At 52.1% G+C, this 15,683-nt stretch overlaps 1 protein-coding gene across 1 annotated transcript in view; it reads left to right on the top strand.

The window, feature by feature from the left end:
- LOC116937484 (CAP-Gly domain-containing linker protein 3-like) overlaps window positions 1-15,683 on the top strand; it is a 43,746-nt gene that overhangs the window by 2,668 nt on the left and 25,395 nt on the right. The window contains exons 2-3 of the mRNA XM_076064738.1: window positions 8,540-8,765; window positions 11,489-11,628. Coding sequence (XP_075920853.1) covers window positions 8,540-8,765; window positions 11,489-11,628 — 366 coding nt within the window. The remainder of the gene's footprint in view (window positions 1-8,539; window positions 8,766-11,488; window positions 11,629-15,683) is intronic.

The raw sequence follows: 15,683 nt of genomic DNA, 5'->3' as shown, positions 1-15,683 counted from the left end.
TGGTGATAATGGTGGTGTTGGTGGTGATGGTAGTAGTGATGGTTATGATGGTAGTGGTGATGGTGATGATGGTAGTAGTGATGGCGATGGTGGTAGTAGTGATGGTGATGGTGGTAGTGGTGATGGTTATGGTGGTGGTAGTAGTGATGGTGATGGTGGTAGTAGTGATGGTGATGATGGTAGTGGTGATGGTGATGGTGGTCGTGATGATGATGGTAGTGGTGATGGTGATGGTGTCAGTAGTGATGGTGATGATGGTACTAGTGATGGTGATGGTGGTAGTGGTGATGGTGATGATGGTAGTAGTGATGGTGATGATGGTAGTGGTGATGGTGGTCGTGATGATGATGGTAGTGGTGATGGTGATGGTGGTAGTAGTGATGGTGATGATGGTAGTAGTGATGGTGATGGTGGTAGTGGTGATGGTGATGATGGTAGTAGTGATAGTGATGATGGTAGTAGTGATGGTGATGGTGGTAGTAGTGATGGCGATGATGGTACTGGTGATGGTGATGATGGTAGTAGTGATGGTGATGGTGGTAGTGGTGATGGTGATGATGGTAGTGGTTATGGTGATGATGGTAGTGGTGATGGTGGTTGTAGTGATGGTGATGGTGGTAGTAGTGATGGTGATGGTGGTAGTAGTGATGGTGGTAGTAGTGATGGTGATGGTGGTTGTAGTGATGGTGATGGTGGTAGTATTGATGGTGATGGTGGTAGTAGTTATGGTGATGACGGTAGTAGTGATGGTGATGGTGGTTGTAGTGATGGTGGTAGTGATGGTGGTGATGATGGTAATGTTAGTAATGATGATGATGGTGATGTTGTGATTGTGGTGGTGGTGGTGGTGATGGTGGTAGTAGTGATGATGGTGATGATGGTGGTGGTGATGGTGGTAGAAGTGATGGTGATGGTGGTAGTAGTGTTGGTGATGATGGTAGTGGTGATGATGGTACTAGTGATGGTTATGATGGTGGTAGTGGTGATGGTGATGATGGTAGTAGTGATGGTTTTGGTGGTAGTAGTGATGGTGATGGTGGTAGTAGTGATGGTGATGATGGTAGTAATGATGGTGATGATGGTAGTAGTGATGGTGATGGTGGTAGTAGTGATGGTGATGGTGGTAGTAGTGATGATGATGATGGTAGTAGTGATGGTGGTAGTAGTGATGTTGATGATGGTGGTAGTGGTGATGATGGTAGTAGTGATGGTGATGATGGTAGTAGTGATGGTGATGATGGTAGTAGTGATGGTGATGGTTGTAGTAGTGACGGTGATGGTGGTAGTAGTGATGTTGATGGTGGTAGTAGTGATGGTGATGATGGTAGTAGTGATGGTGATGGTGGTAGTGGTGATGGTGGTAGTAGTGATGGTGATGGTGGTAGTAGTGATGGTGATGGTGGTAGTAGTGATGGTGATGATGGTAGTAGTGATGGTGGTAGTAGTGATGGTGATGGTGGTAGTAGTGATGGTGATAATGGTAGTGGTGATGGTGATGATGGTGATGGTAGTGGTGATGGTGATGATGGTGGTAGTGATGGTGATGGTGGTAGTAGTGATGGTGATAATGGTAGTGGTGATGGTGATGGTAGTTTTAGTGATGGTGTACTGGGTAGTGGTGTAGTGTATAGTAGTGTAGTGTGTATAGTGTAGAGTGTATAGTGTAGTGTAAAGTAGTGTATAGTTGTGTAGTGTATAGTAGTGTAGTGTATAGTAGTGTATAGTAGTGTTGTGTATAGTAGTGTAGTGTATAGTAGTGTAGTGTATAGTAGTGTATAGTGTAGTGTATAGTAGTGTTGTGTATAGTAGTGTAGTGTATAGTAGTGTATAGTGTAGTGTATTGTAGTGTAGTGTAAAGTAGTGTTGTGTATAGTGGTGTAGTGTATAGTAGTGTGTAGTGTATAGTAGTGTAGTGTGTATAGTGTAGTGTAGTGTATAGTGTAGTGTATAGTAGTGTTTAGTGTATAGTAGTGTAGTGTAGTGTGTAGTGTATAGTAGTGTAGTGTGTATAGGGTAGTGTAGAGTAGTGTATAGTGTAGTGTATAGTATAGTGTATAGTAGTGTAGTGTATAGTAGGTTATTGTATTGTAGTGTATTGTGTAGTGTATATTAGTGTAGTGTATAGTAGTGTAGTGCATAGTAGTGTATTATATAGTAGTGTAGTGTATACTGTAGTGTATAGTGTAGTCATGTAGTGTATAGTAGTGTATAGTGTATAGTAGTGTAGTGTATAGTAGTGTACAGTGAGGGATAAAAAGCATTTGATCCCCTGCTGATTTTGTACGTTTGCCCACTGACAAAGAAATGATAAGTCTGTTATTTTCATGGTAGCTTTATTTGAACAGTGAGAGACAGAATAACAACAACAAAATCCAGACAAACGCATGTCAAAAATGTTACAAATTGATTTGCATTTTAATGAGGGAAATAAGTATTTGACCCCCTCTCAATCAGAAAGATTTCTGGCTCCCAGGTGTCTTTTATACAGGTAACGAGCTGAGATTAGGAGCACACTCTTAAAGGGAGTGCTCCTAATCTCAGCTTGTTACCTGTATAGAAGTCACTTGTCCACAGAAGCACTCAATCAATCAGATTTCCAAACTCTCCACCATGGCCCAAGACCAAAGAGCTCTCTCCAAGGATGTCAGGGACAAGATTGTAGACCTACACAAGGCTGGAATGGGCTTACAAGACCATTGCCAAGCAGCTTGGTGAGAAGGTGACAACAGTTGGTTGCGACTATCCGCAAATGGAAGAAACACGAAAGTACTGTCAATCTCCCTCGGCCTGGGCCTTCCATGCAAGATCTCGCCTCGTGGAGTTGCAATGATCGTGAGAACGGTGAGGAATCAGCCCAGAACTACACGGGAGGATCTTGTCAATGATCTCATAGTCACCAAGATAACAATCGGTAACACACTACGCCGTGAAGGACCGAAATCCTGCAGCGCCCGCAAGGTCCCCCTGCTCAAGAAAGCACGTGTACATGCCCGTCTGAAGTTTGCCAGTGAACATCTACAATGATTCAGAGGACAACTGGGTGAAAGTGTTGTGGTCAGACGAGACTAAAAATGGAGCTCTTTGGCATCAACTCAACTCGCCGTGTTTGGAGGAGGAGGAGGAATGCTGCCTCTGACCCCAAGAACACCATCTCCCCCACCGTGAGACACGGAGGTGGAAACATTATGCTTTTGGGGGGGTGTCTTTCTGCTAAGGGGACAGGACAACTTCACCGCATCAAAGGGGACGATGGACGGGGGCCATGTTACCGTCAAATCTTGGGTTGAGAACCTCCTTCCCTCGGCCAGGGCATTGAAAATGGGTCCGCGGATGGGTATTCCAGCATGACAATGAACCCCAAAAACACCACGGCCAAGGCAACAAAGGAGTGGCTCAAGAAGAGGCACATCAAGGTCCTGGAGTGGGCCTAGCACAGTCTCCAGAACCTTAATCCCGTAGGAAAATCTGTGGAGGGAGCCGAAGGTTCGAGTTGCCAAACGTCGGCCTCGAAACCTTTAATGACTTGGGAGAAGATCTGCTAAGAAGGGAGTGGGACAAAATCCCTCCTGAGATGTGTTGCAAACCTGGTGGCCAACTACAAGAAACGTCTGACCTCTGTGATTGCCAGCAAGGCTTTTGCCACCAAGTACTAAGTCACGTTTTGCAGAGGGGGGTCAAATACTTATTTCCCCCATTAAAATGCAAATCAATTTATTACATTTTGGACATGCGTTTTTCTGGATTTTCCTGTTGTTAGTCTGTCTCTCACCGTTCAAATAAACCTACCATTAGAATTATAGACTGATCATTTCTTTGTCAGTGGGCAAACGTACAAAATCAGCAGGGGATCAAATACTTTTTTCCCTGACTGTATGGTGTATAGTGTATCGTGTAGTGTATAGTATAGTGTATAGTGTAGTAGTGTATAGTGTAGTGTATAGTGTAGTGTATAGTAGTGTATAGTGTAGTGTATAGTGTAGTGTAATAGTGTAGTGTTGTATAGTGTAGTGTACAGTGTAGTTTAGTGTATAGTGTAGTCGTGTAGTGTAGTAGTGTATAGTGTAGTAGTCTATAGTGTAGTGTAGTAGTGTATAGTGTAGTATAGTAGTGTATAGTGTAGTGTATAGTGTAGTCGTGTATAGTATAGTGTAGTCGTGTATAGTGTAGTGTATAGTGTAGTGTAGTAGTGTCTAGTGTAGTGTAGTAGTGTATTGTATAGTGTAGTAGTGTATAGTGTAGTAGTGTAGTGTGTAGTGTAGTGTAGTAGTGTATAGCGTAGTGCAGTAGTGTATAGTGTAGTAGTGTAATAGTGTAGTGTAGTAGTGTATAGTGTAGTGTAGTAGTGTACAGTGTAGTAGTGTATAGTGTAGTGTAGTAGTGTATAGTTTAGTGTAGTAGTGTATAGTGTAGTAGTGTATAGTGTAGTAGTGTATAGTATAGTGCAGTAGTGTATAATGTACTGTAGTAGTGTATAGTGTACTAGTGTATAGTGTAGTGTAGTAGTGTATAGTGTAGTAGTGTATAATGTAGTGTATAGTGTAGTAGTGTATAATGTAGTGTATAGTGTAGTGTATAGTGTAGTGTATAGTATAGTGTATAGTGTAGTGTAGTAGTGCATAGTGTAGTGTAGTAGTGTATAGTGTCATCATCATCGTCGTCGCCATCATCATCACCACATTGGCCGTGTGGGTGGGTGGTGTTCACTATGGCCGTGTGGGTGGGTGGGGTTCACGGTGACCGTGTGGGTGGGTGGGGTTCACGATGTCCGTGTGGGTGGGTGGGTGGGGTTCACGATGACTGTGTGGGTGGGTGTGGTTCACGATGACCGTGTGGGTGGGTGGGGTTCACGGTGGCCGTGTGGGTGGGTGGGGTTCACGGTGTCCGTGTGGGTGGGTGTGGTTCACGATGACCGTGTGGGTGGGTGTGGTTCACGATGACCGTGTGGGTGGGTGTGGTTCACGATGACCGTGTGGGTGGGTGGGGTTCACGGTGACCGTGTGGGTGGGTGGTGTTCACGATGACCGTGTGGGTGGGTGGTGTTCACGGTGTCCGTGTGGGTGGGTGGTGTTCACGGTGACCGTGTGGGTGGGTGGGGTTCACGATGGCCGTGTGGGTGGGTGGGGTTCACGGTGACCGTGTGGGTGGGTGGGGTTCACGATGTCTGTGTGGGTGGGTGGGTGGTATTCACGTTGACCGTGTGGGTGTGTGTGTGGGTGGTTTTCACGGTGACCGTGTGTGTGTGTGCCGTTCACGGTGACCGTGTGGGTGTGTGTGTGCTGTTCACTATGTCCGTGTGTGTGTGTTGTTCACTATGTAAAAGAATGAAGGGGGCGTGGGAGCGTGGCGGTGAGGTGTGGGAAGCTGTAAGCCCCAGGCTACTTTGGGCTCGCCTTCCCATCAACCGGAGGCGAGGAGTGGTGGTCGTGGTTACTTATGCCCCCACCGAAGATGAACATCCGTGGAGGGATGCAGGCAAAACCGATGAGTCAGATGCCTTCTATGACCTCCTGTCACAGGTGCTGGCTAAAGTGGCCCCTCGGGATAGAGTCATCATGTTGGGTGACTTCAAGGCCCGAGTTGGTCATGATACTGGCACCTGGTCTGGAGTGATTGGAGGGCATGGGCCAGATCAGCTCAATAACAACGGTAGGAGGCTGCTAGATTTTTGTGCAGCCCATGGGCTTGTAATTACCAACACGCTGTTCCGGCATCGGCGCATCCACACAACATCATGGATGCATGCCGGGTCCAAGCAAGAACATCTGCTGGACTACATAGTGACGGACCAGCGAATGCGAGCCCATGTCCTTGACACCAGGACCTACCGTGGAGCTGATCTGCCCTCTGACCATCGACTAGTCATCTGTAAGATGCGCCTGCCATTCTTCCACTCCGGTGGTGGGTGTACACCCAGGACCCCATTCCAACATAAAGTGGCCTGGTCTCAGTTATCTGATGAAAGTTGCAAGCGAGAATTTAATCATCGCTTGCGGCTGGGATTGGCATCGTCCCCGACTCCTCCTGATGTCGAGGGTAAATGGGCGAGGTTTAGGACTGTGACTCATGCAGCTGCAATGGCTGCTTTGGGTACGCGGTCCAGACCTCCCCAGAGACCCTGGCTGACAGATGAGGTGTTCAGGATGGTTGAAAAAAAGCGACAGGCCCACTGTAATCGGCTACAGAATCCCACGTCAGAGAATGAGGAGGCTTACCGCAGCCTTCGCTCGGAGGTTCGGAGAGCCGTGAGGCGCTGCAAGGATGGGTGGTGGTCGCGGGTTGCTGAGGAGATGGAGTCTGCCTCAGTGGCCCGTGATCACAAATCTCTATTTAACTCCATCAAAAAAGTAACCTGCAGCGCCACACCTATTACCATCATTAGGGGAAAAAACGGTGATCCAATCTCCGACCCCCAGGAACAGGTTCGTAGATTTGCTGAGCATTTCTGTGAGGTCCTGGGGGAGGGAAAATCCCTCAGCCAGGAAAACATCGTGGCACAAAGTGAGGATGACCCTGCTGAGGCTGCGGTGCCTCAAATATTGGAAGAAGTCACCCCCTGTGAGTGGCTGGCTGAGGTGCCATCTGCTGAGGAAGTATTGAAGGCGATCCGGAGTCTGAGACCAGGAAAGGCAGCGGGCAGAGATGATCTCCCAAGCGAAATGCTGAGGGAGGGTGGCGTTTGTGCACAGACTGCCCTATATGACATCATAACAACAGTCTGGACCACTGGACGGGTTCTGCAGGATTGGAAGGATGCCCTGGTGGTCCCCCTTTTTAAGAAGGGGGACCGCACATACTGTAACAACTACAGGGGCATCTCACTCCTCAGTGTGCCGGGAAAGGTCCTGGCAAGGATTATTCAGCATCGCCTTGCCAGGCACGCTGAGGAGAGGCTTGCAGAGCCCCAATGCGGTTTCAGGAAAGGGCGGTCCTGCACAGATGCCATATTTTCTGTCCGTCTGCTACAGCAGAGGTGTAGGGAATTCCAACAAGACCTACATCTCTGCTTTATTGACCTGGTCAAGGCCTATGATACCATCAGTAGGCCTGGGCTCTGAGTCGTTCTTCGTGCTTTTGGAGTACCTGACCCTCTGCTCACGATCATTAAGGGCCTTCATGATGGTGAGCGGGCCCGGGTAAAACTACGTGGCCGGGAGTCAGAGCCATTCCCTGTACACCTTGGGGTGCGACAGGGATGTCCTTTGGCTCCCACATTATTTAACATCTATTTTGACCACGTAGTTCGTGAAGCCTTCAATAGCTGTACCGGGGGAACCTCCATATGGTACAGATATAATGTGAGGCTAATCGATGCCCGGGTGCGGTCAAGGGATGGCTCCCTATTGCTCAACCACGTTATGTATGCTGATGATTTGGTAATAGCTGCTCAGTCAGAGGAGGAGTTGGAGACGCTGCTGCTGAGACTGGAGCGTGCCACTAAGAGGTGGGGCCTTACCATCAGCCCCACCAAAACTAAGCACCTGCCTGGGTATTTTGGACCATCGGACACTCCACCCCCACAACTCCCAATCGGTGATGGGGCAGTTGTGGAGAGAGTGGAGAGTTTCCCATACCTGGGCAGTGTGCTTATGACCGGCTCCAGTTTAACAGCGGAGGTCTCACTCCGAATCAGTCGAGCGGCAATATCTTTTCATCGGTTGCGTAACGCTGTGTGGAAGCTACCTGGTCTGTCGCTCCGCACTAAGCTTCAGGTCTTCTCGGCCACGGTCATTCCCTCCCTTCTCTACACTTGCGAAACGTTGACCCCCCTAATGGAACATCTTCGCCGGTTAGAAACATTTAGGCTGGCCTGCCTACGATCCATCCTGGGTTTAACCAGACTGGATTGTGTGAGGAGCTCACAAATCCTTGAAAGATCTGGGCAGGGTCCCATCGGTGAGCTCCTCCGGCAGGCAAGGCTGCGATGGCTGGGTCATGTAGCCCGCATGCCCAGCCACCGCATGCCGAAACAGCTTTTGTTTGGCCGGATCCAGGGGGCTAAGCGGGCACGGCACGGGCTAGAGAAGAGATGGAGTGATGTGGTACAGGAGGACGTGGAGCTGAGTGGACTTGCCGATGACCGGTACAAGCGGTGTCAAGATCGGCCTCTGTGGAGGAGGCTCGTGAAGGACGCTACTGGGCAGTTGGAGGCAGTCGCCCTCCAACAACAACGGAGGACGGAGGAGCGACGCTCAGAACAACGAGCGGAGCGCCGGGTGGCTAAAGCACAGCAGGTTGGCACAGTAGGGGGCACAGGTGGTGCATCAGCCAGTCATCTCAGTCAGTCGACCCGTGGCTCCTGGGTCTGCCCCGTGACCTCCTGCCAGCGGGCGTTCGACACTTCACGTGGCCTCAGGGTGCACATAGCCTGGCACAAGCGTCGTGGTGACGTCACCGTCACTTAGTGGCGAATGGCGGTTGTTGTTGTTGTTAGTGTGTGTGTATGTGTGTGTGTATGTGTGTGTGTGTGGGTGTTGTTCACTGTGTCCGTGTGTGTGTGTGCGAGTGGTGTTCACGGTGTTGCCACCTTCTGCCTCCCGAGGCGATGACAAAGGAATCAACTGGCGGCGGAGAGAATGGGGACACCGCGGAGACAGCCGCGGGGACAGCCGGGGACACCGCGGGGACAGCCGCGGACACAGCGGGGACAGCCGGGGACACCGCGGGGACAGCCGCGGACACAGCGGAGACTCGCAGACACGGCGTGGGAGGAAACCGTAAACCCATAACTCACCCCGTTGCTCGGGCTCCGATGCCGACCAACTACGGTAGGTGAAGAGCAGACGGTGACCCACACACACACACACGGTCACACACACGGTCACCGTGACCTCCACCCACACACACACACAGTCACGGTGACCTCCACCCACCCACACACACGGTCACCGTGACCTCCACCCACACACACACACGGTCACCCACACGGTCACCGTGACCTCCACCCACACACACGGTCACCGTGACCTCCACCCACACACACGGTCACCGTGACCCACACACACACACGGTCACCGTGACCCACACACACACCCACCCACACGGTCACCGTGACCTCCACCCACCCACACACACGGTCACCCACCCACATGGTCACCGTGACCTCCACCCACACACACACCCACACGGTCACCGTGACCTCCACCCACCCACACACACGGTCACGGTGACCTCCACCCACCCACACACCCACCCACACGGTCACCGTGACCTCCACCCACACACACACCCACACGGTCACCGTGACCTCCACCCACCCACACACACGGTCACGGTGACCTCCACCCACACACCCACCCACACGGTCACCGTGACCTCCACCCACACACCCACCCACACGGTCACCGTGACCTCCACCCACCCACACACACGGTCACCCACCCACACGGTCACCGTGACCTCCACCCACACACACACCCACACGGTCACCGTGACCTCCACCCACACACACGGTCACCGTGACCTCCACCCACACACGGTCACCCACACGGTCACCGTGACCTCCACCCACACACACACACGGTCACCGTGAACCCCACCCACCCACACGGTCACCATGACCTCCACCCACACACACGGTCACTATAGCCTCCACCCACCCACACGGTCACCATGACCTCCACCCACCCACACGGTCACCGTGACCTCCACCCACCCACACGGTCACCATGACCTCCACCCACCCACACGGTCACCATGACCTCCACCCACCCACACGGTCACCATGACCTCCACCCACACACACGGTCACCGTGACCTCCACCCACACAAACGGTCACGGTGACCTCCACCCACACACACGGTCACCGTGACCTCCACCCACCCACACGGTCACCGTGACCTCCACCCACCCACACGTCCGTCGTGAACCCCCGCCCAACCCACCCACTCACCCACACCACCCACCCACACCACCCACCCACCCCACCCACCCACACCACCCACACCACCCACACCACCCACACCACCCACCCACACCACCCACCCACCCACCCACTCACCCACACCACCCACCCACACCACCCACACCACCCACCCACCCACTCACCCACCCACACCACCCACACCACCCACCCACCCACTCACCCACCCACACCACCCACCCACCCACTCACCCACACCACCCACCCACACCACCCACCCACCCCACCCACCCACACCACCCACACCACCCACCCACACCACCCACCCACCCACTCACCCACACCACCCACCCACACCACCCACACCACCCACCCACCCACCCACACCACCCACACCACCCACCAACCCACTCACCCACCCACTCACCCACCCACCCACACCACCCACCCACACCACCCACACCACCCACACCACCCACCCACCCACACCACCCACCAACCCACTCACCCACCCACCCACTCACCCACCCACTCACTCACCCACCCACTCACCCACCCACACCACCCACACCACCCACACCACCCACACCACCCACCCACACCACCCACCCACCCACACGTCCGTCTTGACCCCTGCCCAGGCTTCTCGTTCTTCGACCCGGCCGACTTGGCTTGCCAGGCTGTCCTCACTGACCAACCCACCCACACCACCCACCCACCCCACCCACACCACCCACCCACCCACCCACCCACACCACCCACACCACCCACCCACCCACCCACACCACCCACACACACCACCCACACCACCAACCCACTCACCCACACCACCCACACAACCCACCCACTCACCCACCCACCCACTCACCCACTCACCCACTCACCCACCCACTCACCCACTCACCCACCCACCCACTCACCCACCCACCCACTCACCCACTCACTCACTCACCCACCCACTCACCCACCCACTCACCCACTCACTCACTCACCAACCCACTCACCCACTCATTCACCCACCCACACCACCCACACCACCCACACCACCCACCCACACCACCCACCCACCCACACCACCCACACCACCCACCCACCCACACCACCACCCACACCACCCACCCACCCACCCACACCACCCACACCACCCACCCACCCACACCACCCACACCACCCACCCACTCACCCACTCACCCACCCACCCACCCACTCACCCACCCACTCACCCACCCACCCACTCACCCACTCACTCACTCACCCACCCACTCACCCACTCACTCACCCACTCACCCACCCACTCACCCACACACTCACTCACTCACCAACCCACTCACCCACTCATTCACCAACCCACTCACCCACTCATTCACCCACACCACCCACACCACTCACCCAACCCACCCACCCCACCCACACCACCCACCCACACGTCCGTCTTGACCCCTGCCCAGGCTTCTCGTTCTTCGACCCGGCCGACTTGGCTTGCCAGGCTGTCCTCACTGACCAACCCACCCACACCACCCACACCACCCACCCACACCACCCACCCACACACACCACCCACCCACACACACCACCCACCCACACCACCCACACCACCCACCCACACGTCCGTCTTGACCCCTGCCCAGGCTTCTCGTTCTTCGACCCGGCCGACTTGGCTTGCCAGGCTGTCCTCACTGATCCGTCCACCACTGTGGCCCAGCTGTTCGCTGTCGTGCGGCAGTGGGTACCTCAGGTGCAGCAGAGGGTGGAGCTCATCGGAGAGCAGGTGGGTGGGTGGGTGGGGGGGGGTGTGGGTGGGGGGGGTGGGTGGGTGGGTGGGTGGTGGGTGGGGGGGTGGGTGAGTGGGTTGGTGAGTGAGTGAGTGGGTGAGTGGGTGAGTGAGTGGGTGAGTGAGTGAGTGGGTGAGTGGGTGAGTGAGTGGGTGAGTGAGTGAGTGGGTGAGTGAGTAAGTGAGTGAGTGGGTGAGTGAGTGGGTGGGTGAGTGAGTGAGTGGGTGAGTGGGTGGCTGAGTGGGTGAGTGGGTGGGTGGGTGGGGGAGTGGGTGGATGAGTGGGTGAGTGAGTGGGTTGGTGAAAGAGTGGGTGAGTGGGTGGGTGGGTGGGTGAGTGGGTGGGTGGGTGAATGAGTGAGTGGGTTGGTGAGTGAGTGAGTGGGTCAGTGGGTGAGTGGGGGTGTGGGTGGGTAGGTGGGTGGGTGAGTGATTGGGCTGGTGGGTGAATGGGTGGGCGGGTGGATGAGTGGGTGGGTAGGTGGGTGGGTGGGTAGGTGGGTAGGTGGGTGGGTGAGTGGGTAAGTGGGTGGGTCGGTGAATCTATGAGTATCTGTGTGAGTCTCTGGGTGTCTGAGTCTCTGTGTGAGTGTCTATGAGTCTGTGTGAGTCTCTTTGCGAGTCTATGGGTGTCTATGAGTCTCTGTGTAAGTTTATGGGTGTCTATGGTTCTCTGTGTGAGTGTCTATGAGTCTGTGTGAGTCTCTGTGTGAGTCTATGGGTGTCTATGAATCTCTGTGAGTGTCTATGAGTCTGTGTGAGTCTCTGTGTGAGTCTATGGGTGTCTATAGTTCTCTGTGTGAGTGTCTATGAGTCTCTGTGTGAGTGTCTATGAGTCTGTGTGAGTCTATGAGTGTCTATGAGTCACTTTGTGGGTGTCTATGAGTCTCTGTGTGAGTCTCAGTGTGAGTCTATGGGTGTCTATGGTTCTCTGTGTGAGTGTCTATGGTTCTCTGTGTGAGTGTCTATGAGTCTCTGTGTGGGTGTCTATGAGTCTCTGTGTGAGTCTCAGTGTGAGTCTATGGGTGTCTATGGTTCTCTGTTTGAGTGTCTATGAGTCTCCATGTGAGTGTCTATGAGTCTGTGTGAGTCTCTGTGTGAGTCTATGGGTGTCTATGAGTCTCTGTGTGAGTGTCTATGAGTCTGTGTGAGTCTATGACTCTGTGTGAGTCTCTGTGTGAGTCTATGGGTGTCTATGGGTCTCTGTGTGAGTGTCTATGGGTCTCTGTGAGTGTCTATGAGTCTGTGTGAGTCTCTGTGTGAGTCTATGAGTGTCTATGGTTTTCTGTGTGAGTGTCTATGAGTCTCTGCGTGAGTGTCTATGAGTCTCTGTGTGAGTCTATGAGTGTCTATTGTTCTCTGTGTGAGTGTCTATGAGTCTGTGTGAGTCTCTGTGTGAGTCTATGGGTGTCTATGGTTCTCTGTGTGAGTGTCTATGAGTCTCTGTGTGAGTGTCTATGAGTCTGTGTGAGTCTATGGGTGTCTATGAGTCTCTGTGAGTGTCTATGAGTCTGTGTGAGTCTCTGTGTGAGTCTATGGGTGTCTATAGTTCTCTGTGTGAGTGTCTATGAGTCTCTGTGTGCGTGTCTATGAGTCTGTGTGAGTCTATGAGTGTCTATGAGTCTCTGTGTGAGTGTCTATGAGTCTCTTTGTGGGTGTCTATGAGTCTCTGTGTGAGTCTCAGTGTGAGTCTATGGGTGTCTATGGTTCTCTGTGTGAGTGTCTATGGTTCTCTGTGTGAGTGTCTATGAGTCTGTGTGAGTCTCTGTGTGAGCCTATGGGTGTCTGAGTCTCTCTGTGAGTGTCTATGAGTCTCTGTGTGAGTGTCTATGGGTCTCTGTGAGTGTATATGAGTCTGTGTGAGTCTCTGTGTGAGTCTATGAGTGTCTATGGTTCTCTGTGTGAGTGTCTATGAGTCTCTGCGTGAGTGTCTATGAGTCTCTGTGTGAGTCTCTGTGTGAGTCTATGAGTGTCTATGGTACTCTGTGTGAGTGTCTATGAGTCTGTGTGAGTCTCTGTGTGAGTCTATGGGTGTCTATGGTTCTCTATGTGAGTGTCTATGAGTCTCTGTGTTAGTGTCTATGAGTCTCTGTGTGAGTGTCTATGAGTCTGTGTGAGTCTCTGTGTGAGTGTCTATGGGTCTCTGCGTGAGTGTCTATGAGTCTCTGTGTGAGTGTCTATGAGTCTCTGTGTGAGTCCTATGGGTGTCTATGGTTCTCTGAGTGTCTATGAGTCTCTGTGTGAGTGTCTATGAGTCTGTGTGAGTCTCTCTGTGAGTCCTATGGTGTCTATGAGTCTCTGTGTGAGTGTCTATTAGTCTGTGTGAGTGTCTATGAGTCTGTGTGAGTCTCTGTGTGAGTCCTATGGGTGTCTATAGTTCTCTTTGTGAGTGTCTATGAGTCTCTGTGTGAGTGTCTATGAGTCTATATGTGAGTCTATGGGTGTCTATGAGTCTCTGTGTGAGTGTCTATGAGTCTCTGTGTGAGTGTCTATGAGTCTCTGTGTGAGTGTCTATGAGTCTATGTGAGTCTCTGTGTGAGTCTACTGGGTGTCTATGAGTCTCTGTGTGAGTGTTTATGAGTCTGTGTGAGTGTCTATGAGTCTATGGGTGTCTATGGGTCTCTGTGTGAGTGTCCATGAGTCTGTGTGAGTCTCTGTGTGAGTTTATGGGTGTCTATGCGTCTCTGCGTGAGTGTCTATGAGTCTGTGTGAGTCTATGGGTGTCTATGAGTCTCTGTGTGAGTGTTTATGAGTCTGTGTGAGTGTCTATGAATCTGTGTGAGTCTATGAGTGTCTATGGTTCTCTGTGTGAGTGTCTATGAGTCTCTGTGTGAGTGTCTATGAGTCTGTGTGAGTCTCTGTGTGAATCCTATGGGTGTCTATGGTTTTCTGTGTGAGTGTCTATGAGTCTCTGTGTGAGTGTCTATTTGAGTCTGTGTGAGTCACTGTGTGAGTCTATGGGTGTCTATGGGTCTCTGTGTGAGTGTCTATGGGTCTCTGTGTGAGTATCTATGAGTCTGTGTGAGTCTCTGTGTGATTCTATGGGTGTCTATGGTTCTCTGAGTGTCTATGAGTCTCTGTGTGAGTGTCTATGAGTCTGTGTGAGTCTCTGTGTGAGTCTATGAGTGTGTATGGGTCTCTGTGTGAGTGTCTATGAGTCTGTGTGAGCCTCTGTGTGAGTCCTATGGGTGTCTATGGTTCTCTGTGTGAGTGTCTATGAGTCTTTGTGTGAGTGTCTATGAGTCTGTGTGAGTCTCTGTGTGAGTCTATGAGTGTCTATGGTTCTCTTTGTGAGTGTCTATGAGTCTGTGTGAGTCTCTGTGTGAGTCTGTGGGTGTCTATGAGTCTCTGTGTGAGTGTCTATGAGTCTCTGTGTGAGTGTCTATGGGTCTATGTGAGTCTCTGTGTGAGTCTATGGGTGTCTATGGTTCTCTGCGTGAGTGTCTATGAGTCTCTGTGTGAGTGTCTATGAGTCTGTGTGAGTCACTGTGTGAGTCTATGGGTGTCTATGGGTCTCTGTGTGAGTGTCTATGGGTCTCTGCGTGAGTGTCTATGAGTCTCTGTGTGAGTGTCTATGAGTCTCTGTGTGAGTGTCTATGAGTCTGTGTGAGTCTCTGTGTGAGTCTATGGGTGTCTATGGTTCTCTGTGTGAGTGTCTATGAGTCTGTGTGAGTCTCTGTGTGAGTCCTATGGGTGTCTATGGTTCTCTGAGTGTCTATGGGTCTCTGTGTGAGTGTCTATGAGTCTCTGTGTGAGTGTCTATGAGTCTGTGTGAGTCTCTGTGTGAGTCTATGGGTGTCTATGGTTTTCTGTGTGAGTGTCTATGAGTCTCTGTGTGAGTGTCTATGGTTCTCTGTGTGAGTGTCTATGAGTCTCTGTGTGAGTGTCTATGAGTCTGTGTGAGTCTCTGTGTGAGTCCTATGGGTGTCTATGAGTCTCTGAGTGTCGATAAGTCTCTGTGTGAGTGTCTATGAGTCTCGGTGTGAGTCCTATGGGTGTCTATGGTTCTCTGAGTGTCTATGAGTCTCTGTGTGAGTGTCTATGAGTCTGTG

The sequence above is a fragment of the Petromyzon marinus genome, unplaced genomic scaffold, assembly GCF_048934315.1.
Source record: "Petromyzon marinus isolate PM22_M1 ecotype Great Lakes invasive population unplaced genomic scaffold, UKy_Petmar_22M1.pri1.0 PM_Scaffold_66, whole genome shotgun sequence".
Taxonomy (NCBI): Eukaryota; Metazoa; Chordata; class Hyperoartia; order Petromyzontiformes; family Petromyzontidae; genus Petromyzon; species Petromyzon marinus.
Note: the sequence above shows the minus strand (reverse complement) of the source record. Positions and strands in the feature narration are given on the sequence as shown.